This window comes from Onychostruthus taczanowskii, unplaced genomic scaffold, assembly GCF_017590055.1.
Source record: "Onychostruthus taczanowskii isolate IOZ18803 unplaced genomic scaffold, ASM1759005v1 scaffold38, whole genome shotgun sequence".
NCBI classification, from domain to species: Eukaryota; Metazoa; Chordata; class Aves; order Passeriformes; family Passeridae; genus Onychostruthus; species Onychostruthus taczanowskii.
The window spans coordinates 455,099-480,857 of NW_024501237.1; the positions used below are offsets into that span (position 1 = coordinate 455,099).

General features: G+C 43.9%; 4 protein-coding genes across 7 annotated transcripts in view; 2 read left to right on the forward strand and 2 right to left on the reverse strand.

The window, feature by feature from the left end:
* The window catches only part of LOC121339944 (probable E3 ubiquitin-protein ligase HERC3), a 43,431-nt gene extending 40,885 nt beyond the window's left edge, over positions 1-2,546 (reverse strand). For 3 of the 4 annotated variants that reach the window (XR_005953236.1, XM_041412222.1, XM_041412224.1), the window contains exon 1: positions 2,096-2,429. The gene's annotated coding sequence lies outside the window, so the exon portion shown is untranslated. The other variant, XM_041412223.1, reaches the window with a different exon arrangement.
* Positions 2,547-4,983: 2,437 nt separating this feature from the next.
* On the reverse strand, positions 4,984-25,443 carry LOC121339945 (E3 ISG15--protein ligase HERC5-like). Its single transcript, XM_041412225.1, is given in 23 exon segments — positions 4,984-6,174; positions 6,838-6,937; positions 7,304-7,487; positions 8,492-8,568; positions 8,753-8,807; positions 9,839-10,011; positions 10,105-10,245; positions 13,534-13,653; positions 13,752-13,853; positions 15,030-15,125; positions 16,234-16,415; positions 16,747-16,930; positions 17,086-17,188; positions 17,744-17,803; positions 18,869-18,957; positions 19,270-19,349; positions 19,664-19,812; positions 20,605-20,735; positions 21,333-21,424; positions 22,171-22,392; positions 22,933-23,009; positions 23,679-23,811; positions 25,309-25,443. Coding segments are annotated over 23 exon segments (2,892 nt in total). The 5' UTR covers positions 25,436-25,443; the 3' UTR covers positions 4,984-5,959.
* Positions 10,911-12,037, forward strand: PYURF (PIGY upstream open reading frame). Its single transcript, XM_041412227.1, is given in 2 exon segments — positions 10,911-11,172; positions 11,313-12,037. Coding segments are annotated over 2 exon segments (366 nt in total). The 5' UTR covers positions 10,911-10,937; the 3' UTR covers positions 11,444-12,037.
* On the forward strand, positions 11,476-12,037 carry PIGY (phosphatidylinositol glycan anchor biosynthesis class Y). Its single transcript, XM_041412226.1, has one exon. The coding sequence runs from the start codon at positions 11,476-11,478 to the stop codon at positions 11,704-11,706; it is 231 nt and encodes a 76-aa protein (XP_041268160.1). The 3' UTR covers positions 11,707-12,037.
* Positions 25,444-25,759: the final 316 nt, after the last annotated feature.

Genomic DNA, 25,759 nt, shown 5'->3' on the forward strand with positions numbered 1-25,759 from the left:
GGCTACAGTCATCTTCCCTAGCGCTAGTTTCTTTTAAAAATGCTAAAAATACATTAATTACTTTCCTTGTGTTCATATTCCACACAAGAATTTGCTGCTAATGGGCAAGGGAGTATGATGTGATTGGTAAGAGATGGGTTTTTCCTCCAGCTAAGACACTACTACTGAAACAGGAGGAGCTCAAACTCCCAGTAATCCATACAAACAGAAGGTGATATTTCAGAGTTCAACCCTCCATTCATGCTACAGGCATGAATTTCTGAAGATTTTCTGAAGCTCCTCATATTTAACTATCCCTATACCTGACATAGAAAATCTGGTTTTCACTAGTTTTGTCTAAAATCATCTCCATGGACTATGCCATCTCTATCCATCCCCATTTTCCAACATTTTGCCAATAAATCTCTGTGCAGCTTAGTTTCACAGAAAGAGACCAACACTTTCCAGTGGAGAGCAGAGCAAAAAACACAGCCACTCACAATCCGAGCGTACAGGTACAGCTAAATATTTCAAATGGCCTGGTGAATTTACTTATACTGATGACATTTTTAAAACCACTACTTAAGACTGTTGTTGTCTCCCCTTAAAAAAACCAAACAAAAAACAAAAAAAAAACAAAAAAAAACCACCAAAAAAACCCCAAACAAACAAACAAACAAAAACACCACCAAAAACAACCAAAAAAACCCCTGAAGGTCTTACTACATTGTATGTTCAAGTAGGACCTGCATCCTGGAATATAAGGAGACCTTAAATAACAATTTCACACTGTTTCCAATCCGGTTAAGGCAGTTACTCTTCTCTGACAGTAGCAAGAGGAAGTCCATGTGCCACTGCAAGATACCTCTACAAACTGCATACCTTCCTCATACTAAAACAATGACATAAGAAGTTTCTAGTGTAGGCAAGCACTAACAGACATGTGCCTGCACATACACATGTATACATTAAATATATGATTTATATTCACTTATCTGAAATTTTATGTAAGTGATAATATTCCTAGTTCAATACACCTTAAAAAAGCTGAAATTTTATCTTCAGAGAGCAAACCCTTAGGAAAGAGGTTTTTCTCAAATGCATCAGTTAGGGATTAAAGTTCAGAGTTCCTTTTAAAAATTGGATTGCAAAAAGCACAAGAAATGCAGTACCCAACCACATAACCTATTCCTGTTCTTCAGAAATCCCAATACAGCCAGCTTGATATTCATGTTTCAGAGATACGAACAGATGCAATGCAGTAAAGCCAGGCATTTACAGAGATTCCCCACATACAAAAAAGAGAGGGGAAGATACAACACCACACATCCTCAGACCCTGACATTCCAGGAATAATTCATCATCAAAACAGCGGAGCACATACATAGCACAGCCAGAGCTAGGAAAACCTCACACTGTGAGGAATATTTTGAGGAAATCTATTGTGGGTGGAAGACTCACCCTCTGCTATAATAAGGTTCTGCTGACATACTAAGTATATATGCTTTGGTGAAAAAACAGCCCCCGTGGTTTGGTAAAATAATAATGCTGCATGTATAATCATGACAGGATGTATTTTGTCTTTTTTCTTTTTCTTTTCAAAAGCTCTCATGTCATGCAGAGTCTCTCCTCAAAATCACACAGACATATTCTAAAGCCATTTCCACTGTGCGTCCTTTCTGAGAAAGTCACCGAAGTCAATATCACGATCGCAACAAATAACACTCAAGGCTCAAAGCTCTCTAAACAAAGAGATCTGCCAACTGGCAGGGCATAAATAAACAAGTTTTTCCTTCCCTCTTGTTTGTGAGATTTCAGATAACGAGTGTGTTTCTTCTACCAGCATTGCTCCACAATGACGGAATTTACTGCCTCTTTCTGTCACCAAGCCTCCAAGCCCACTTTCTTCTTCTTTTCCCTCCGTTTCAGTCCAACTCAATGTCCAATGTAAAGCAGGTTACAGAGTAAGAGAATACAAGGTGTACCAGCAAATGAGTTAAAGCACGAGCAGAGTATTTCCACTGCACAGCCGCATGTCCTCAGATGGAGATACCCCCACAGAAAATATATACAAATAGATACCTAAAATCAAATATAACAACCCCCACACCATCACCTCCATTTTGCAATCCCAGTAAAAACACCGCTCGCTCCCTGCCATCACCCCGGACACCCCGGGCTTCTTGCGGCTGCTTCTCACGCCCCGACCGGCGCTTCCCGGCGGGCACACACCGACCCCGGAGCGGCAGCGGCCCCGCGCCCAGCCCGCAGCCGGGTGATGCTGCAGCAGCAGCGGCGGCGCCGAGCGGCTCCCGCCGCAGCCCCGCGGCCGCCCCGGGCTGGGGACGCGCGTCCTGCGCCAGGGGCTCCGCCTCGCCCGAGCCCCGGCTCTCCCAGGGATGGCCTCGGCAGCGGGACCGGCAGCAGCCGCACCGCGGGGCCGAGTTGTCCTTCCCCGGCACTCACCGCCAGCCCCGCCGCTGCCGCCGCGGCGACGAGGAAGTCCCGGCCCCGCCGCCGCAGCCGCCGCCGGGAGTGACGCGCGGCGCGGCCAATGCGCAGGGCGGGCCCGGCCCCGGCGGGCGCGGGGAGGGCCGGGAATCTGCTTTCCCCGGAGCTCGGGCACGGCTCCGCGCTGCTGGGGGGGGGCGGGGCTCCGGGCTCCGGGCTCCTGGCAGGGGCCTGGCCTTCCCCAGCGCTGCTGGAATGCCGGGACGCGGGCGGAGCGCTGGGGACAGCCCCCCCGCCCGCCTTGCAGATCGCTAGCCGCTCTAAACGCAGCAGAAACCCACGGCCGAAGTTAAGCGCATTCCAGAATTTAAGCTGTTCTAAATGAAGGTCTCAAGGGAAAGGCAGCTTTCCAGTGTTTGGAAATGCGTTAAGCGCGAAATGTCACTTACTAATAACAGTAGTCAGTTCCTTTCCCCTGGGCCTGTTTCTTCTTCCTTTTATGTGGCCTCTGGTCACCTGGCAGGCTCATTTGTTTAGGAGCTCAAATTTTATAGAAAGTTTCAACCTTAGAAAAGGTTTGTTGTAAAAATCTCCGTTGAGCGAGAGGGGAAGGGGAAAAAAAAAAAAAGAAAAAAGAGGCCAATGAGCAAGCAATTATGTAACTCCCAAGTACTGATTTTCTGGTTTCAGTGCCATGTATTAGGAAAAAGACTGTGCTCCACAAGAATAGCGCACAAGCTGGATCCCATTCAGACCACCAAAATGAGAGACAATGATTGGAGCAAACCTCAGACAGATGTTTGCAAGGGTTCAGTAAGGGGGGAAGAAGTCCCTAAGGTGTGTCCAGTGCCCACAAGTATTTGTGGCCCTTACGCTGCATCTCTGGCAGTTTGCAGAGTTTGTGCAGTTAGCAGAAAATATGTCACGGATCAGGTGAAAAATCACCTGTATTTGCATGGATCATGTGTGTTTAGGATAAATAGCTACTCCAATATAAAATTACACCTGTCATGTAACTTCTTTGGCTTAAGCAGTGTTAACAAGCAGCTTCTAGAATAACTGAAAGCATACATAGAGGAAAACATACTTTTCTGTGTTTGTGTTTGTTTCTGTTTTGTTTATTTCATCGTCTGGAGAACTTTGCAAAATAGATCATTTCCCTTTACACTCAGTTTCCTCTGTTTCTGATTGCGTAGTCAAGGAGGGGAAGGTACACACACACAAACAGAAAAAAAAAAAAAAAAAAAGAAGAAGAAAATGATGGAGCAAAGCCTGGAATTTGCGTGAGGGAGCCAGGAGTCTCTTGTTGAAACCAATTTTTAACTGGTTACATTTCAGCTTCCTGTAGAACTTTCAAGGCTGCTCTTGCGCTTGTCTACAGGTGATTCTCAGCTCAGATGAGTGGCCTAAAAAAAATCCTGCTGCAGGTTCAATATACTTTTGCTGCCTGTGTGAAGCCTTTTGAACTCACAGGTGAATGTGATGCTCACTCATCTTATATTCTCCTGCATATTTTATAACAGGCACTGCTTGAGAAAATGTAGGCACAATCCAGTGTCCAAATTAATTTCAGAAAATCAGAGAGGAGTGCAGTACTCTGAAAGTCTTTATGTAATGTGTATATACACACACACACACACACACACACACACACATATATATATATATATAAGCAGAGATTATTTGAGGACAACTTAAAAATAGCCTTGAAAGTGACTCTGGGCTTTAATCTCCCATGTGATGTTGCATCATACATGATGAGAAGGAAATACCTCCAGGCTCTAAATAAACCTATTATCATTTAATCTCGAATGGGTTATTTTGAATTCCAAAGAGAATATATCTTTTGTGCACTTACACAGCACAGAAGATCACTCTGGATTTCCAAGTCTTACCAGAGGCTTAGAAAACCATAAAAAGGGAAACAAGAGCCAGGAGCAGGCCGATGAAAAGCAGGCTAAGTTGCCAAAACAGAAATCTGTGCTGGCGTAGCAGCATCAGCTGGACACGAGATGTGGGCAACACCTTGGGCTTCTGCCAGTTCCCTCTTTCCACAAAAATACACCAGAGTGCTGCATTTCTTAGAGGATGTAAGCATCCTGTTTGTTCCAGGGGAGTGAGGGGTAGGCCATGTCCCCTTGCTCCTCTGTGCTGGGACCTGCCATCCTCTGAAGTCCTATTTCCCCTCTTCCCATCAACACTCCCATGCCATCTGCTTTCCTGTACTGCCCTGGTGCTTGTGGTGAGTGCTTGAATTTTTTTATTTTTTTATTTTTTTTACTAATTACTATACTGTAACTTAAAAGGAAACTTGCCTTTTTTTTTTTTTTTTTTTTTCCAAGTAGGTAACAATGTCATTCTGCATCACACAGGAAAGACTGACTTGTTCAGCATATGCAGTGCATCTCTTTGAAACATGCTTACATCAGCCTTTGACTTCACTTGTGAAAGGTCCCCCCATTCCAAGGAGGACAGAGAACACAGACACACTGCCTGCTACGCTCATCTACGTAGGCAGATGCATAAGGAAGGAAGAACACAGCTACAGGGGTGAAAATTTAATCCATCATCATTTAATTTAAGGCAGTGGAAGTCTTCTTTACATATGGATGTTCCCTGACACATTTAATGCACCACACAGAAGATACTGAAAAATAATGGCCGTTGTTTGTCTCCCTCTCTCCACACAGCAAAATACACAGTAAACACACATCCTGCCTGACATGGTTAATATCCTGCCAGTGCTCTGCACTGTTTTGACAATGAGATTCCTGAAGCCCTGCCAGCCTCATGTACACAGGGCTCTGTAGACAGTGTTGTTCTGCAAGCCTAAGATTTTATGACTTAATTGTGAAACATCTCCTTAAAAGATATAAAGAAACATGACAAATATCACAATTATCACACTAAATAATAAAAAAATTGTATTATTATAATTAATTAATACAGCTTTTGAAAAAGTCTAGGAATTATCAAATCCTCCTACGAATTTCTCTCAGATAAATCATAGACCATATCCAGGTGAGCACAGACTGCTCCTTAATTTCACAATCTCATTAAATGTGTTAGTTGCTCCCAAGAGAACCCTTAAGTAACACAGATGAAAACCTTACCCCAGCTTTGCTTTGCAAGGGTGACTGCTTAGCACATCCTGGTGGTTGCTAATGCATAAATGTACAAATCACAGAATCCCTGCTGCTGGGAGCTCACTGTCCTAACACAACCAGAACAGTGCAGACCCTGCTTGCACATATATGTAAATATGCTTGGCTATCAGCTTGCTACTCTGAAGTGTGCCAAACAGGATTAATCTTTCCTAACTTTACAATCTAACTATGAAATATCCGGTCAAAGCTCAATTTTATAAGCAATGTAAAATCTCAGCAAATACACACACTCAGGTGTTTATGAAGTGCAGTAGAAATAAGGCAGGGTAGAAACCAGTGAATTTGAGTTATTAAGAGAAAACATGACAAGTGAACAAAGACTCATATTCTTATTTTTGCTTTTAAGTGCTTCTATTCCAGAGTTAGCCAAGGCCAAAACCTTCACTATGCTCTATGGCATAAAGCAACTTCTTTTTGAGTATTTTTTTACTGCTATATCTGGGAAGGAACAAAATCAGGCGGCAAGTACTGGCAAAGGGAGAGCTCTCATCTGGATTTTCTACTTGAGGATCTGCAATGTGAAGTCTAAAAGGTACCAGTCCATAGCCAGAGCTGCGATCAGATCCTGACAAAAAAACTGAAGGAATGAAAAAAAAAGAAAAACAACAGTAAGTTAGCAAATTGAAAAAAAAAGTAAAATAATGTTAGCTGAAAATCATTAAAATAATTAATGTTAATGAAAATGTTAATCTTAATGAAATGAAGGGAAATTAGTGTAAACAAACAGATATTTTCCTAAGCTAATTTGTTGAATTTGCACCTGAATATAAATTAAAGTCTCTTACCGATTCACAGTAGTTACAAGCCCTCTTCTACTTCATATTGTAGACTGTGTGGATGAGAAAGGCCAGGCTAGGTCTGACCTTCTGCCTTTAAAAAGGATGACCTAGCTTCTGCAACCCTTTGAAAAAGGTATACTGCTTACATCAACACAGTGTACTCTCACAAACTGCAGCCTCTGACCAACAACACAACCACAAAATTAAGGGATAAAGTAACTGCAAGCTTCAGGGTGCACTCAGGCAAACCTCAGGGGATGTGAGGAGGGTCAGAGCTGAACCTATGCAACTCCTTGTGTTATTTTTTTGTGGTTTTCCCTAGAAAATGTGGCAGCAGCAGCATCAGGGGTGAACACGTTGAAAAGCTACAGTTTGGAACTATAGTACAGTATAGTATATAGTATGTGTGTTGTGGGGGAAAGAAAAGGGCTATGCAAAGTTTTAAATGCCTGATAAATTACCAAGAAACAGTTTCTTTTTTTCTTCTGGTAGCTTGTGAAACACAGTCCAAAAATTCCTGATGGTTTGATCTGACTTCTCATAGTGTACGTATTTGACATTCTGTCAAAGAGACAAAAATAAAACAGGCCAGTTAATCCTCAATATTTCCATTTATATTTAAAGCAACATTTTATCTGATAAATTTTATAATCCTGTTCATAGATATTCAAATCCCCTTAACCTCTGGAATCTGCTTGTTCATTTGTTTTTCAAAGATTCATATGACAATCCCTGAGTTATGGCTTGATACCTATTCCCTTTATTCTTGTGGCTGATGTAGATTAGAGACAAAACATCGACACAAATCAAAAAAGAGAAAGCTCTTGGAGCTTCTGTCCACCTGTTATGCACTCAGTGAAAGAACAGGTCAGAAGTAGTTTATGCTTAGCAGACAGAACAGAAGGACACTGTGCTTGTATACAATACCTTTTCCAGCAGATGCCAGTCAAAGATTGTGCGTCCTTGGAGAAGATCCTGCAGCTCTTCAGGGAAAAACATCTTCCAATTTCTAGCTGGGCAGCCTCTTAAGAAGCCTTGCATAAAGTCCTCAAATGGCTTCTGTACTGATTTATTGAACATATAATTCACATACAAATCAACATATTCTTTCCTGCAACAGATACCAAACGAGCATTGGTGGTGCTTTTCTAAAAGGAGAATTATAGAGAACTTTATTCCTTTATTCAATATGACCTGCTGTGGGGTACAGATTCTGTCTTCACTGAGACCACTTGTCACTGGCAATTAGTTATTCACTGAATAAGCTGGGAGCATCTTCACAAATAAAAGAGAATGCTGGCCAGAATGGATTAATTTTAGTAACACTCCTTGTATGTCATGTGAATGCTCCAATGAAATCCTGCCAGACACCTGATTATTATAAAAGATGGAACCTAGCAGACCTAACTCCCATTGAATGCCCAAGAATTTCCCTGAAATCGAAATAAATATTTGCACAGCTGCTAATCAATAGTTTCGCTCTTCTCTCTACTTCAGATGGGGATTTGTGTAGTGACATCATACTGTACAATCAACTCAATGTAAATGCTCTACTTCAAGCTTCTTAAACAGCCCTTTCATGGATCCTCATGGGGCCTCAGGTCATCTGCATAGTTCAGGACACAAAATTTCTCTCTGTCCTCTGAGCAGAGATTAATATTGACACAAAGCCTTATTGATAGATTGCTCCTTCTCCTTTATGTACAAGATACATTCCATATACGTAACTAAGCAGGAAATATTTTGCTCTTAAAAAACCCTTACAGAGGTGTACCTGTAGTTGGGTTTCCCAGAAAAATCACCTGGTTTTCCCTGAAAATACTGTCCAAGGTTATATTTTACATTTGTTAGGAATTTTCTTGTTAATGCCAAGTATCTGTATATGCAGATACCAGGATATCCAAGGATCCCCAGTTTGCTTGCACAAACTGCTAGTGTTTAGCACGTGTGCAGCCAGTACAGCAGAACTGAAAGTGTGTAACCTATTGGACCAAGACCAATGGCACAATACAGAAGTCAATATTTTCTAACAGCATATGGGGATGGGTACAGACATGTTATTTCATACATTTGTAACAAGACAACAGGATTAAGAAATATAAAAATAAAACTGACCTGTTATCCTTAGTGACAGGAATGTTAGCACCATTTTCTTTAAGTTCAACAACATCCGTGGAATCTCCTTCCATTTTCTATGCAAATAAATTAAAACATTGGCTGTTATATCTATATGTGACAGATATATACGTGCTGCTACATCTCTCATTCCTCCTGAAGGGTGTGACATGGCACTCTCACTAGTCTGAGTTTACAGACAAGTTGTGTCATTTGCAGTGGGACACTGTCTTGCCTGAGTACCTTCGTGGGATGTCTTACCGTGAAGTTCAAGTCCAAGATATCAATTTCTTCATTCAAAATTATCCGAAAACTCCTGTCCAAATACAAAGGTATTGAAGAGAGAAGAAATGTGACCATTCAGTGCACTTGCAAATTCTGCTAAAAAACATCCTTTGACAAGCAGTATTTAAATGCACACACGTACACAACACCTACACTCACACAGAAACATGGTATACGGCCCTGAAATTTCATCATGCTGCTGACATAAGCTGAGCACAAATGCCTCCAGCAAAAAAAGTTTCCAGGCAAGTCCATCCCCATGCCCTGTGTGGACAGCTTTACACCAAGTTCAGTGACAAATGAGTTGGGACCACAGTCTTGCTTCCAGACATTATCTAGTGAGGAATAAAGTGTGGAACAGAGGGATGATCTGGGAGAATTGTTTTGGGGTGCAGCACCTTTCCAAGTATTGCAGGCAACCTTGTGCTCCAATTCACTGAGACACCTGAGGAATTTAGCACCTCAACACAGTCACTGGCTCATGGGATGGGGTTCTCATTTTGGTTGTTTACATCACCTGCCTGGAAGACTGCGCTTCAGGGGCCTAAAAGCATTATGCTGGTGGCAGCAGCACCTCTCCCTCTTATGTCTGCCTGATATCTCCTCTCCCAGTGCATGGAAACTCTGCACAAGGGTTCTAAGAATTGGCAGCATTTTGTAATACTGTACTTGTGCAAGGCAATATTGTGGAAATTGATAATTAGTAAATCAGAAAAAAACCCCCCCAGCATTAATAATTGAGTCATTAGTTCTTTCAAGTCAAAACTACAGCCCAAAGTGTTTTGAACACTTGTATATTCACAGTGTGGACTTAAGCTGTGGTGGAGCAGAGATCTGACACCCTCTAAGTCATGAGGCTTGGCATTTTGTTTTGGCAATGCTAGCCTCTGAGAGCAACATCCATGCCCTGGACAAGGACATCCTTGGAAATCTGTGGCTTCTAGCAGCTTCACAAAGGCGAATGTAGATGCCATGCGTGCCCCAAATTCAGCCTCTGGGATCTCCCAGTGCATGGCCAAGGCAAGGGACCCAGCTGAAGCTTGGGCCATGCCTGGCTCATACCGGCCCACGGTTGGCAGCAGATCCTCAAGGTCCTCTAGGGTGGGGGCCACGTCCAGCAGCTTTTTGTAGAGAGCCCTGGGGAAGGGGAAGGGCACCGTGCGCTGGTTAAACAGGGCCATTCCACATAGTGTCCCGATCAAGAGAAAGATGTCCTCATCCTTACAGCTTGGGGCCTGGTTAGGAACAAGCACACCTGGTTAGGAACAAGCCATGAGTGCCTTTTCCCATGGGTGGGGCCCCCATCCATCCCTGCAGGGCTGCCTTACCTGTCTGGGGAACCACACGAGGCCGGAGGGGGAGTGGCAGAAGATGTTGGTGCTGGGCTGGCAGAGGGTCCTGGCTGCAATGCTGAAGAGCTCCTGGGACACTGCACCTTGGTCCACCCCCAGCTCATCCACAAAAGACACCTGCAAGGCCAGAGACAGCCATAGATAGAGACATCCATGTTGCTCACAAAATCAGATTCCTTACCTGGTGTGCAACAAGCCAGTAATTACACACCCAAGAGAGAGATGCTGATTATTTATCTCACGGTTGTGCCAACTGGTGTACTTGGTGGTAATCCACAAATCAAACCCCACCAGACTTTTGGAGCCATTATTTGTACACAGAAATTCAGAGTTAGTAACTGTCCGAGTCTGTTGTGCTTGGTTATTAATTTCCAAACAAGTTACACAGCCCCAGCTGACTTCCACACACCCTCAGGGGAAGGGTCTTCAGCTGGGCAGGGCTCCCTTTGCCCTGTGGGCACGATTTTAACTATTATAATGAACACAGTTCAGCTACAGCCTACGTGGACCTTGAGTATTTTGCCAAGTTAGCAATGTATACACAGACATACATCAACATCCTGATTTACTGCATCCTTAAGGCTTTTCATTCCCGGATGTCCTTGGCTAGGGAACGCTGGCTGCTGCCTGTTCCACTGACTAGATCTCCTTTTTTCCTTATTAAGCTTGAAAGTGTACAAAGATCTTACACCGAAAACCATCTTGACTTAAGACAACCTTGATCCATTTTACGTTGCGGAGCACCCACGGAGCCCGGCGGCGCGCTGAGGCGGAGCGGGGCGGGGCCGTGGGCGGCGGAAGCGGCGGCCATGCTGCGCGGCCCGGCCCTGCTGCTGCTGCTGCGGCGTGCGGCCCTGTCCGGCCCCGGGCCCGGCCGGCACTGCCATCGTGCTCCACAGCAGGAGCGGGAGCAGAGCTCGGGTTCGAGCTCGGGCTCCGGCTCAGACTCGGGCTCCGGCTCAGCGCGGCCGCAGCCCCTGGAGCCATCATTGCTGCGCTTCCTGGTGTGCCCGCTCTCCAAGCGGCCGCTGAGGTGAGGATGGGGCGGGGGAGCTGCGCCCCAGCCCCGGGCAAACTCAGGTTAGTTCCTGCTCCTCATGTTTTCCCTTGGATTTTTCTCTCCCCCCCCCCCCCCCCCCCAAAAAAAAAAAAAAAAAAATCCTGACTTCACATCATTATGCTAGCTACGAACGAGCTCATTAACGAGGAGCTGGGCATCGCGTACCCCATCATCGACGGCATCCCGAACATGGTTCCGGAGGCTGCCAGGAGGACGCACCAGAAGCCGCCGGCCGAGGGCTCGGAGCAGCCGTGAGGAGCCGCCGGGCACGGCGGTAACGGGGCCTGATGGCCGGAGCAGGGCTGCTGCCCTCCCTGCCCACGCTGACTGTGCTCGTTCCCCTCCTGTCCCTGGCAGGCCTGTTCTACTCGGCCAGCGTAGACGAAAACTTCCCCCAGGGCTGCACCAGCACAGCCAGCCTGTGTTTCTACAGCCTGCTCCTTCCTGTTACAGTACCAGTTTATGTGTTCTTTCACCTGTGGACCTGGATGGGGATTAAGCTTTTTAGGCATAACTAGTGCAATGCCTTTGCTAACCCCTGGGCTTCTCTAAATCAACATAATTTGTTTAATCTCATCAAGTATTGCAGTTCATTTGAGAGAGTTTCCTTCTGGCACTTGTGACTGGCATAATTTTCCTGGTAGGATCTGGAACTGTATGAAGCAGCAGCCCACTGTTAACTACTGCTAATGCAGATGAAGAGTAGGAGTAATAAGAAGCACTAATTCCCTAATTCCCTCTGTTTTATCCTATTAAGAGTGCTGTGCATTTGTAGTGACACTAATTAGAACCTTAGTTTTCATGAGGAAGAACTGTACCCTGACCGAATAAACGAAATTAAAATTAAAACATGCAGTGATATGAATCTCTCTTTGAGAGCTTTGGGGGTTTTTAGCCAGATGTGTGTACTGAAATATGTTTGTCTTACCGTCAGAAGAGCAAAAATTAAAATAAATCAGGCTGGTGTTTAATTAGAAGACTTGAGATGAGTCAAATTAAGACATTTCTTTCTTGGATGATACCCATGTCTGTATGTGCAGTACCTGCAGATCTTTTCTTTTTGGCCATGATGAGAGTGCCACAGGCCAAGTTCTCAGTATTGTCTTAAAAACTTTTTAACAGGACACAGCTATGAAGGGGGCAGGTCAATGCTACAGTGAAGGTTTCTTTTTTATGTTTTGCTTTTGGGTAGTTTGTATTCGCAATACAAAACACCTTTGTGTCCTTTACCTGCTGAAAAATGCAGAAATGAAGCACCAAGTTGTAAATGCTGCACCAGGCTGTAAGTGCTGTGGGATACTAACAGTGCAGTTACATTTTTCATGCTGCTGCTAGGTAAATAATATTGTGATGCACAATGTGAAAGGCAGTGCTCACAAGAGGTGTGCCCAAAGGCTGACTTGAGCTAAGAGCAGCTGTTTGTCAAAGCTTGTACAATAGGTGGAGACTTGAAATCTAGAGAACAGTACAGAGCACACGCTCACTGCCTCTGTAAATAAATGCCTCTCTCAAATAGTGAGGTGCAGTGAGGAACCAGGAAGGAAAGGTAGCTCTGGGAGCCATTGTGAATCTTCTCCTAAGTAAATGGGAAAGAAAAGCTTTGACAGCTGTGGCTGGCAAGAAAGCTCACTTGGAAAGCATCAGGGCACCAAGTTCCTGTGGCACAGGTGTGGTGCCAGACTTTGTGTTGGTGACAGGTGGGGCACGTGGTCCCTGAGCTGAACTCTGCTCTGGGCAGGTCCTGCTCCCATGTCAGGCAGCTGATGGTTCTGCAGGGCAGGGCCAGCATCGCCATTCCTGCGGGAAACGCAACTGCCACAACCTTCGGATCTGTGTGGAAGCCACAGATTAAAGCACGTGGAGACAGCAGCATTGTAATCAGATGCTCATCTCTCTGGCAGCACTATCCTTCCTTTCCCTTCAGACAGCATCACCATGAGAGAAATGTAACTTCGTGGCTGTGTTGCTTACTGTCCCCTCTGGCTGGTTCCCCAGACGCTGGGGTTTTAATGTGCTAGTAGGAAGTCTCAAAAGTCAGTCTAGCAGCAACAGGACTGGACTTTGACAACTGGGCAATTCTATTCCATTACCCCAAAGCAACCTCACTGCCACTTGCACTTAACTTATGCCAACAAAGCTGCATGGAATAAGGATGTAAAATACTACCTCCAGATTTACTCTACACCATCTGTGGAACATGTTTTATAATAATTTGAGGAGCAGTTCTTTCGCTGTATGCTCAGAAGATACTGAAACCTTTGTACCAATATGCAGTAACACTGGAAATCAAGGAACACTGCAGCAAGATACTTAGAGCTAACAAGTAATACAATTTAGTATCTTACCTTTAACTTCTTCCTGAAATCTTGGTTTGAGGCAGATTTTAAATTTTTCCACATGTCTTGGAGAAGGTATTGTCTTCTGACGCAAAAATTCCATTCCTCAGGGGTCCCTATAAAGGGTATCTGGATAAGGGGCATCCAAGGATTGAAGTAATAGTCTGTTAGCAGTGTTAGCAGTGTATTTATCTCTTCTGATTGGTAACAAAATTGGTTGCACTTACAGTAAAGACTTTGGCCAGAGCCTTGCATTCTGTAATATGAAGGTGTATCTTGTTTTCCCTGTCAAAGATGCATGGGTACTTGCTCAGCTGCTGTAGGACTGCCTGAAAGGACAAGGAAGGAAGGAAAAGACATGCTGATTTTCCCTTGTGAAACCAGAGTTCAGGGACATGTCTGCAAACTGAACTGCCAGTTTGTACCCTGGCAAACTTCTGTGTCTCTGAAATTAGCCCTTGTGTGCATGAGCACTGCACTAACAGAGGTTCACATCCTAAAAACAGCTCCTACACACTCCTGTGAGTGTGAAGCAGAGAGAGGTACCTAACCTCTCTGTACAGACAGACACTTGTCTACAGTAGTGCCTCTAGAATGAAACAGAGAGAGAAATTTTAACAGCATCTTCCATAATACAGCTAAACCAAAATGTCCTGGATACTGAGATTATGGTATATTGTTTTTAAAAACTGCTGGGTTTATTATATGTAATACCAAAAATAGATACTAGTGTAAAAATAATCTAATTTAAAGTGTTACACCTCCAGTGTGATAAGGCACCAACTTCAGGTAACATCCTAACTGGCTTTTGATTCTATGCTCAAACCTCCTCCTCCACCCTGGTTAAAAGGTACAAAATTGGTACATTAGCAAACAAAAGCTTATGAAGGAATTAGGCATTTGCTCTACAAATTCCAGCCAAGTAGCGTGAAAGGTTTTTTTGCCAAAGTAAACCCTTACTATGCACATTTCCATTTCATACTGCTTCCTCTGACACTGACTGCATTTGGTAGCTAATTCTCATTCTGTGTCACGAAATGCCACAGATTATTTTTTATTATCATGGCTTTGTTTTAAGATGTAAGTACATTGAAATGCTCAACAGGATTTCTAAATAAAAGTTTAAAGACACCTCAAAAGACTTCTCTTAATTAAACATAATAAAATCCAGAGTAACACAAAGTATAGCAACCATCCCTCGTGCTTCTATTTCACAGTGATTACTAGTGCAAGGCAAACAGAGCTGCTTAAGATGCTAGAGGGCAGCTCCAACTCTCAGAACCAGGGACCATCTCAGGAAAAGCTCTATTGTAGCTGCTGGAACACTGGGATGGTAAAGGGCTTGCATAATTTAGAGCTTTGGAGAACTAGGGAAAATGAAATGCCTTTGAGATGTGCTGGGTTAGTCTCTAGAGTTGACTTCCATATACATATATATATATATATAAACTATTTAAGTAAAAGAAAAAAGAGTGTTTTGCATTGCTGGTAAGATTTATACTTACTACTACATTGAAGAGTGAACATATGTTGATAATCTCTCGCACCACATGTACATGGAAGATGCTTTCATGTACTCCAAAACCAGTTCTGGAGTTCACCTGCATTGAAACATGCAGTATATCAGCAGCAGAACTAGTGAGCTGTGTCTGTCTGGCAGGACAGGCACAACAGGACTGACGGCTTTCTTCAGAAAGGGTTCTGAGACCCTGCACAGAAGTTACAGGATAAAAGTGCTCAAGAAGCACAGTGGTCCACAGTGAGAAGTCTTAGAAAGCCATGTATAAACTAGCAGGAAAGCGATTTTCATCTACAATTACAATCCCTTAGCAGGACTCCATCAGAAAAAGTGTATTTCCCTTGGAGTGTCTTTCATGTTTGTGCAGTTCCCTATTCATGTTCCTGCTTGTTGCCTGGAAAAGATGCTTGCAGGGGGACAGTGAACAGTTAAAACTCCAAATAATGTAATCACTTACAGAGGAGTGGGCCTGCTGCATTTTTTAGTTTATTTATCTGCATAAATACAAAATTGACAGTCTAAACTTTGAGGCCAAATTCTCATTCTCAGCCAAAAGGATATTCAAGTCTGAACAAAATTTAACAAGTCTCTCTGATTTATACTGTGTGCTCAAGCTCTCAACTTCCATATACTTTGAATATCTCCACAGGAATGTGGAGGGAAAGTATGGTTGTCCAGAAGAACACAGTTATGGCTTCCTTTGTTTCCCTTGTTCATGTACAGCTAAAGATGTTCTAATGCTGTTGTCCCAGAGAATTTGTCAGGTTAATGAGCTCTTAAAGCATGACAGAGCATGTCTGTGACAGCCACAATGTGCCAAGCGGATAGGTTGTCTTTTAAATGCTCTGAGCAGTTACTGGGGTGAGGGATCTCGCCAGCAGAAAGGGGAATGAGCATGTTGCGTAGAGGACACCACATCCATAACTGTGTAGGCATCCATGGATGCACTCCTGACACCACTGAAAGCATTCTTCCCCCTGCCAGGGCTATAACATGCTTCAGCTCTTCATTTCTACAGAGGGTCAGTTTGGCACAACTCGAGCAGGACTTCTTCAAAACTGTGCTGGTGTAGAGCCAAAGAGATTGCTGAAGCAGTGTCAAACCCAGAGAATTCAACAAGTGAGAAGTATTAAAATACTCTAGGCTACATTGAGGCACCCTGTCTAATTGGGATCCAAGCACCTTCTCACCTGGTAAAGCATCTGCAGTATTTGCAGAGGCCCAGTTTCAACCGGGTTCAGGTTGAAGAGGCAGCTTGGCCCCGTGGCTTTGAACTCCTGGTCAAATGAGAACAGAACTTCCTGGGAAGCCCACTGATACAGAATGACCAGCTCCTTGAAAAAGGATGTTTCTAGATTTGACCATAGACATTCTGTAAAGAAAACAGCTAGTGAGGTCACAGGTAACATACATATCACTGCAATTTGTGGATGAAGCTGCTTTTTCTCTTTTTATCAAATGAATTAAACAAAAAGAAAAAAGTTTAAGCTTGCACTTTTAAAACTATTAAAACTATTTAAAACTATTAAAACTTGGACAGAATTTTTAAAATTCCTTGCTGCATAATTCCCATGTTTCTATGTCTATCAAAAGCAATTATTTCAAGCTCTGGAACACATTACATCAGGGATAATAACACTTTTTCTGCAGCAGAAAATGACCAAGCATTTAAATCATTCAGTTCTACCATCATAAAACCCTACCAAGAGTTTGCAGGCCTTCTGGCTGGAGCTTCATGATGGCTTCAGCCAGAACAATCAGAGAAGGCACAGAGAATTCATCCTTCTTCGTTAGAAGGAAAGGCAGGATCAAGTAGACTCTGAAATTTTCAGGTGAGATGGGAGAAGAAGACAATGATGACATTAAGTTCCTAATCACCATTTGCACCTTCAGAGGGGAAAAAAAATTAAAAAGAGACAAGGGTTAAAATGCAATTATGTTTTGCCGAAGTAATTAGGTTAGCATGAAATTCTTATGTTTCATGCACAAATCCAAAGCTCCTCAGTATCTGTGTAGTGAGCATCCTTATATCAAATCCTTACCTCCTTGTAGACTCTTTGTTTTTTACTGATCTTCTCACAAAAACGTTTCACTTCTGACATGTCTATGCCTGAGACCTCTTTGGAAGTTTTGAAATGTTTGTCCCTATCACAACATAAAAAAAAGAACACTAAATAATTTTTCTTCTGAATAATGAAGCATTGTAATATCAGAAGCATTGTAATATCAGAAAATACTTGGAAAGTTCAGGCCCAGCTCCTGTAGGTGTAATTTCATGTGTTCTAAGAAGACAGACAACACAAGACACTATTATGTGACTTGATTAACATCCTGTCCTTTCTGTCTTGTGTGGCTGTGGACTATTAATGGTAGACTCCTGTATTTCACCCTAAAATGACTTCCACTTCAGTCCCAGAAGGAGCTATTAAGGATCCTTTGAGAGCTGTAATATTGCATAGGAGGATTATCATCATCTGCCAAATATCACTAAAGGATAATCTTCTAAAATGTGAGTTTCTCTAGCACATTTCAGTGGGACCAGGGCTATAAAAATTTTAATACTAGTTTGAGCTTTGAAGAATAAAGACTTGCTTTTTGCAAATTCAGATAAAACTAATCTTTTCTGCACATGTGACCTAAAATAACACTTTTTAGTCAGTTTACAATATATTCTGTTATGTCTAAGTCAGTGCGTACTACCTTTTGTCCAGGAAGCTTCCATTGATGCAAGCTTCAGATGAAAAGATCAGTCTGATAGCCCTGATAGTAAAAAAACCAAAAAGTCAGTCCCTTCAACTTTAGGTTTTTAACTCTGAAAGAACAAAAAATGTGTACAAGGGTGTCTGCACCTGACCACACAAAACTTTTCTTAGCACCACTTCCCTGCCAGGCTTGCAGAAGACTTTGTACTCAAGGAGTTACTGATCTTTGGCAAGCCACCTCTGCTCTCCTGGGCCTTGTAAGGGAACCTGCTCAAGGTTCTGCCCCATGCCAGCCAGTGTTCCATTCTGGTGAGTGTTATCATGGACATTCTTCTCCTCACAGGTCAGATCATTAGCTGCTTTTGTTTGTTGTACAAAATAAAAGGCACTGCAACATGGGAGGGAGGAGAATCCCCTCCACGGACAGCACGTGAAGGGAAAATCCATCAGGCTATCAATTTACTACTGCACAAAAGCTGGGTTCCCAGAACCTGAAGGGACATCAGACTTACTAACATACAATATTTCTGGTTCTGTTCTTATTGAAGTAGCTGTTTTATCAAGCAATTTGCTGTCAGGCCTTTCCTACTGAGATCTGAAAAGAACCCTCTCTTTCACCCTCTCAACCACGACTTTTCACATGACCCAAACTGTTCTAAATGTGGTCAGGGAAACATATAGTTAGCCATTCCAAGTTAGCCAAGCTTTTGAAATGCTCAAAATCAGCAGCTGGAGCCAGACTTTCCCAAAGGAAAAAACCTCCCATATAAAACCTGTGAAAGACTATAAATGTAAGGCATACCACAGTGGTATATATACATATTGCTTTTGAAAATGGGTAATTAAAGAAGTGACCACTAATTTTTAAATGCTGGCACAGCATTCCAGTTTGGGTACTCTGGATTAGGCTTTTTGCACAAGGCCTTGGTCTGCAGGCAGGGTCTTTCATTGATTTAACTTGTCAGCTCCTCATGAACTTTGTGCCAAGGTACAAGATTGTGCCTTGGCTAAATTCTTGAACAACAGTTCCTACAATAGCCTCCGAAGAATAATAATTTGTAGAGAAAATCATGCAACAGGGAAAAAACCACAAATGAACCCAAATAGCAAGTTTCTGATTTACCTTTTTATACTCCTAAAACATTTAGAATTAGAAATCCATGCATCCACGTTTTTATCCTCCAGAGTGGCAATTCCATTCAAATACAAATTCTGGGTGAAATACATTAAAACATTGACAAAATTTAAATTGGAGCAGATGGGATTATTTTTTTTCCAATCCAATCATAACAAGATTTCAGTCTAAGTATGAACAAATTAATGGTCATCCAGCATGATCCATATGCATTAACCACAGAACATATATAACTGCAATACAAGTTAAGTCTGTAGGTAAAACACAGAAAAATCTGCAATAGACACATATAAAACTGAAATGCTACAAGCACGTTCAAAAATCCAAATGTTTCCAGCAGTAATGTGGACAGTGGTAAAATCAGAAGCTATGACCAAATGTGCACATACCTTGTTCTCCTCCTTGCAACGGGCAAAACTTCGTTATACTGCTTTAGTAATTTTAATCCCGTTTTCTGAAGCACCCTTTTCTGTGAAATAACAAAAAGATTGTTGTAGGAACATTTGAAGAGACAGTCATTATCTTCAGAGAGTTAAGTGCACAAAAGTGGAACAGTAAAACACCCCTTCATAAAGTAGTTGTTTTTTTTAAAGTTTGATTCCATGAGACCATTACCCATGATAATCTAGCAGCAAATGGAATAACTCCTGGCAGAATTTGTTGGGATGGCCAAGCAAGCATGAGACAAAATGTTTGCCTTTCAGTGTAAACATGAAATCAAGAAAGCAAACATCTCCATGGAAGAAACAAATACAGATTGTATACATCTGCAGTGGTCATTACTCTGGCAGGATTTTCCAGTATTCACTGGTGAATTCATGGGAAGTGGTATCAACTGACTGGGCTTCCTCTCATCTTCCAGTTGTCCTTCACCATCAGAACCAAAGAAATAGAATTTGTCCAAGGAACGGACATAGACCAGGGTGTGTTTTCTGCTCAGGGAAAAAAAAAAAAAAGTCATAATAAGTGAAAATCACAGGGCAAAACAGAATAAAATTTACAAATACATTTTCAGAGTGTACACCTGAAGCTTGTCTTTAAAAGTCCTGACAGTCTAGATAAAGAATCCTTTAACCACAGTGTAACAACTCTTCATTGCATAAACATTCAGCAATAAAGACATATATGGACTCAGATTTCCTATACTACCCTCTAATGTTTGTGATTTACCTTGGTTCCACATACAAAAATAGTTACAACATGCTTGCTTCACACCCTTCTGTTTTCAGCATGCAGTTTCTGTGCTGCTGAGCCTGATACCAAGCCCAGGTGAGTTGTCAGGAGACTTTTTCTGGCCCAGTTCCAGAAGGGCAAAGTGAAACTGGGTAATTATCACTGCTCTTCAATTCTTTCAATTAAGAACCAACCAGTTTGTCAGTCTGGCTGGGAATTCAGTGACTCTCCTGATGCAGGCTTTTGACAGTCCTTTGCCCTTTGGAACCCAGTACAAACCCAGTGTATTGTTTATTAAAAGAGAAAAAGACCAAGGGCTTCTCTGGTGCTTTTTGCAGCTCTCTCCCACTGCTCACCAGGGACTGAGGGTGCTGCTCTCACTGGGGCTCTGGCAGCAGGGTGGCTTATACTTGAACAGTGGATGGATACTCTGACAGTGCTGACCTATTGTCATACAGGCATTTGAACATCTTGGTGACCCCCTCCCTGCTGCTCTTCAGTGATTCCCCAAAGGCCTTGACCTTAAAAGACAAGTCACTGGCACATCCCACCTGCCACAGGCAATGCGTGAAACCCTTGCTCCCCACAGCTCAGCCACCACACGAGGCAGGAGTTCATTCTGGGTGGAGTTGTGACCCAGCTGGCCAGACCCTCCTGCTCCAAAGGTGCACACCAGCCCCTCCTTGAAACGAAGAACAAACAGGATCACTGTATTATTAACAGCAATCAAATGGTCACAACCAAGAATGAGGGCCAGCAAAACATGTTATGTGTTACTTGATTCAAAACATCCCTGATTCCAACATGAGGAGGGGCTCCCTTTGTATCCAGTCAGATCACACACTGGAAAATCCAAATCATTTAGCTCATGAGAAAAGCAATTTAACTTTGGAGAGTAACTCCCTGTTGCTTAAGAATTTTACTTGTATGAGTATACCCTAGTGAATTACATGTCATTCACATCTTCTGAAGTCCCCAATATACTATAAAAATAAAAAAATTCATAAAGTACTGGGAGTTGAACTGGATCTTTTTGCCTCAGGATTCCCATTCACCATATCCTTGCCAAAGGTTGCATGAAGGTGACAGGAATATGAGAAAAGACCAGTTTTCCCAAAAGCTTAGAAAACATCCCTTGGGTATCGCCTTCAGGCTTAGGTGAAAGCACGCATTACCATCCCAATTTCTCCATGTCTTTTCTTCATCTCTCTCTCTTGTTGCAGTGTATCTTTTCTCACAAGGTGAGGTCTCAGATGCTGACTTTCCACTTCAGACTCACCTTGGAGAGAACTCCAGTATGATCTGCTCCACATGAGATAAATACAGTCTTCCAGTGCTCTAAAGCTACAACATATGTTGGGCAGTCCCTGTCTGGAAAAAAAAGATAATACTGCTAGATTGAAAGAGTACTGGAGGGTCTCATATACAGAAAAAATTAGAAGACAGGAGGATTAAGTGTTTTTCAGCCCTCTCTCACAGCAATTAATGTAAATACAGCTTGGCTTTGGGTCGTTTTTCCTCCAGTATAACATATTCTTTCTCATAATGTTCTGTGTTTTTCATATTACTTTATTTTCATTTACTTTGGTCTGAAACAAAATGCAGTACTTCCCTATCTGCTTGCGAAGTGGTATTTGGCTTTAAAATATCTGATTTTCAAGGTGTGGACACATTGAGATTAGATGTTCTGTCTGTCTAGGGCAACTCTTCTCTAGCATTCTAAGTTTGAAGACAAGAGGTGATTTAAATTCTTCTCTCACTTTGTGTTTACAGAGAATTAAAGACTGTTAAAAATATAAAATTAATTTCTTTCATGCAAGACTTCCTGGAGAGGAGACAGCAGTGGAAATAGATGTGTAAGACCTCAGAGGTTTTAAAGGCCCACACTATCCAATTAGCCACTTAAAATGATTGCAAGTTCTCTACAGAAAAACAACCACTAAATACATCATTCCTGCATGCCTTTCCTGGTCAGGAAACAAAGAATATCTCCAGATGTACTTTCTCCAAAAGACTTTACTGTCCACCCCTGCTCCACAGGAGCTTGACAATAGTGAGGAGCAATTTGGTGAGCTCACTGACCAGGAAAACACCCTCCTGGTGCTCTCCTTCCTTACCTTTTGTGTCTCCGAGTCCCAGCTGTCCAAAACTGTTCTTTCCCCAGGAGTACACAGCTCCAGAGAGTGACACGGTGGTGCTGTGAGCTCCTCCAGCAGCAATTTGAGCAAGTGGGATGCCCTTTAGTCTTTCCACCAGCTGTGGTTCAGGAGTAAGCGTGGTTTGGCTCCCCACTCCAAGCTGTCCGTGGGTGTTCTGGCCCCAGGTGAAGAGCTCACCCCCTTCACACACAGAACAAAAGAAAACAGCTCAGCTTCACTGCTTCCCTTGAGTATTTGCATTTTGGGAGTAGGAGCAAAACTCAGTGCTGTTTTCACGGACCTAGCTCCAAGGCAAGAACATCATGTGTGCCGAAATTTGTTTTCTTCTGACCTGTTTGGGACAGTCCCATGTTGCCAAGTGACTCAGCACAGCAAGAATAAAGGCCCCTAAAGTCATACCTGCCAGAAGTTCCCTACCAGAAAGGTGTTGCAAGTTAAGAATGAGCAGGTCTGGTGACTGCACAGTGGGGCAGCCACATCTGCTCACCACAACACACCTTTGTGGAGGGGCAGTGCTCAGGAAATGGAGAGAGACAGAGAGAGATCCAGATCCCTGGGTGCTGGGAGGAAGGAGCAGCACTGACAGCTAGTGCACTTTGTGTCCCCAACTGCTCATTACTCTATAGTGGTGTTGCCAACTACTGCAAGTAGCACAAACACTGCCTTCTCAGAGCAAGCATGACTCCTGTTTGGAGGAAAAATGTTCTTGAAAGAGGCTACCTCTGGATAATGCCATGGCATGCTGGTCCCCACATGCTATTTGAACAATAATTCGGTTTTCCAGTTCTTTCACCAGCCTGCAAAAATAAGGAAAGAAAAATCAAAATAAATAGATGCTGTGCTGTGAGACCAAGTAAAGGACAAAGATCATCTGCTCACCAAGCCCTATCACTTTTAACAGGAAATATGTGGAAAAATACAGGTCACCTGTGAGCTGATTCACCCTTCTCTTATGCTGACCTGAGGTAGCTGGGCTGACTTCACTGTGGTTTGCTCCACGTGAAGCTGGAAAAGAACCATGCTCAGCCTTGATTCTGTTATCTTGCCCTGGGCAAGAAAGTCACACAGCAAACTGCTGGGCCATTTGTAGATGATGGTTACCCTGACAGCTTCATCAGAAGGTGGTAAGGTTCAGACATGTTTGTGTCTTTCACCTGCAGTTTTCCCAAGCCATGGGTGATTTGCAAGGCATCTGCATTGCTCTGGTATGTTCTACTGACCCCTTACTAAGTTTGAGAGGAACCTGTCTCATGTGCATCCCAAGCAGTTCAGATCTTGGTATTATCCTCAAAATCTGTGCACTTCTGGCTGGGTTAAAAAAGGAGATAATACTAGGAAGGTATGTGTTCCAGTTCTCTTTCTACAACAGGAATATGCCTCAAACTCTTGGATGCTACCATGGGGAAAAGCAGGCTGCATTTTCTGACCATTGCCATCCATACCTTCACCCTGTGAAAGCTTCTTACCTTGTCTTGGGGCAGTTTCCTGAAGCTTTAGCCCAATGTTCAGAAAGCTTCCCGTTAGGGGAGAGAATGAGCTTATGTGTTGCATCATGGTTTGAGCAGTGCACCTCCTCATTCCTCTGCGACTGTGCGCTCTCTGCAGGACACAGACAGACAGACAGACAGACGGTCACACTATGGCAGCAGGACCTTAACCACCTCGGCCCCCTTCCCAAAGTCTCGGTGTGCTACTGCTTTCAGCAAGAGTTTCTGCTTCTCAGGAGGAAGGGAGACTGTGGAAGCCCAGGGCACCAGGAATATTTCTGTCTGCTCTGGGGTGTCCTGACCCCCAGGGGAGCACTGACTTTGACCCTCATTCATGGAGAAAGCTTCCTAGACTTCAAGATAGACTAGAATCCACAAAAGTGTGAAACAGATTATAGAGAATAGTGTAGGTTTATCACTTGCTGAGAAATTTAGGTTTTGGGATTTTTAGTATGTTGTAGATGGAAGCAAGATGGAGGGCACAGGGTGTTGTCCTGAGCTTCTTCTTCATGCTTCTTCCTCCTTCTTCATGGGTTTGGGTGGCATTTTGTAACTGGGCAGAAAAGTCCATATTGCAGCTCCTTGGGATCAGTTATTGGGTTAAAAGGGAAAATAATCTAGGTGTCAGTTCTTAATTGGATAGTTTAGTCTTAAAAGACCTTGTAACAAGAGATTGTTAGCCATTTTGTGCCTCCTAATGAAAGGCTGCCAAACTGACAGTAGTGAGACTGTTTTACTGATAAGAAATAATAAACACCTGAGTACCAACATGAACTACTGTCTCAAGTGTCTTCAATCCAGACCCAGAGAAACCCACAACTGGAATCTCCACAGGAGACAAGTGTGTGCTTGATTTTCTCAGGCCCCTTAAGGTTTCAGTGTCCTGCCTAGCCACTGGCTTGTTTCATGCTGGATGACTCCGCACCAAAGGACCTTGCTCCATCTCTTAGGCTGCTGTGCCACCAGCTCTCAAGACAACCAGTGAAGATTGTCCCAAGACAATCAGCAGAAGCACAGTCTGTTGCTCTTGTACACCTGTGGAGAGTGTCTGACACCCTTTGGAGACAAAGCACTTCCTGAGGCATCTGGCCACCCCAGACTTGTCACTTGGGGATGCCTTCAAGTCAAGCACTTCACAAAATGCTGGAGAAGCAACGATAGAAAATTCACTCGTTGTCTCTTTACAGTAGAAGGAAGTACCTCCTTGTCTACAGCTGAGGGGCTGCAGATACTCTCCCGACCTGGAGGCACCAGGGACTCAGTCACTCGCATGAGCTGTGCTCCAGCACAAGTGTCTGAGACCCAGGATGTCCAAGAGTGAAAGGCGGTCACCAGCAAAGCCTGCCCTAATTTACCTAACACCTCTGGAGACTCGCTGCCCACCCTTGTCACACATCAGACACGGAACTAGAGAGGAAAATCCCTGTCTATTCCCCGGCACGTTCTCCCTCCTTCCAGTCCCGCGCACTGGGACACCTTTAAGCCCCTCACGCCCCGTCCCCGAGGGGCCGCCCAGCAGATTGCTGCACTTCCAGCGCTTCCACCTGCACGGACCCATCTCCGGGGGTCTCCCAGCGTCCTCCCGACCGTCGCTCCCGCCGCTCCGTACCTCCCGTGCCGCGCCCCCGGCCCCGCTGCCGCCGCCGTCTCCCCGCCATCCCTCCTCCGTCGACAGCTCGGGAGTGCCCGGGCAGCGCCGGGAACGCCGCACCGGGGAAATGGAAACCGAAACTCATCAGGGGCTGCGGCAGCGGGAGGAGCAGCGGGAGGGATTCCCGATACCTGGGAGCCCGGAGCTGGGAAACTCTGACTCCTGCGGTGAAAAGGTCGGGGCTAGTAGGCTCCGGTGGGCTCCCGGCTCTCCTCAGCCTGCTGCTGCTGCCCGGGTGGGATGCCGGGGTCTTCCATGTGCAGAATGCGCTTTTTGACTTTATTATTCACTTCGGAGAGTGACTTGCCCGTGTCCATCCTGCGGAGAGTACAGACATCTACTCTGCTGCTCAGCGGTATCCCAGCTGAGCCCACGCACACACAGAGGGGCTGCTTGGCTGGGGGAAGTC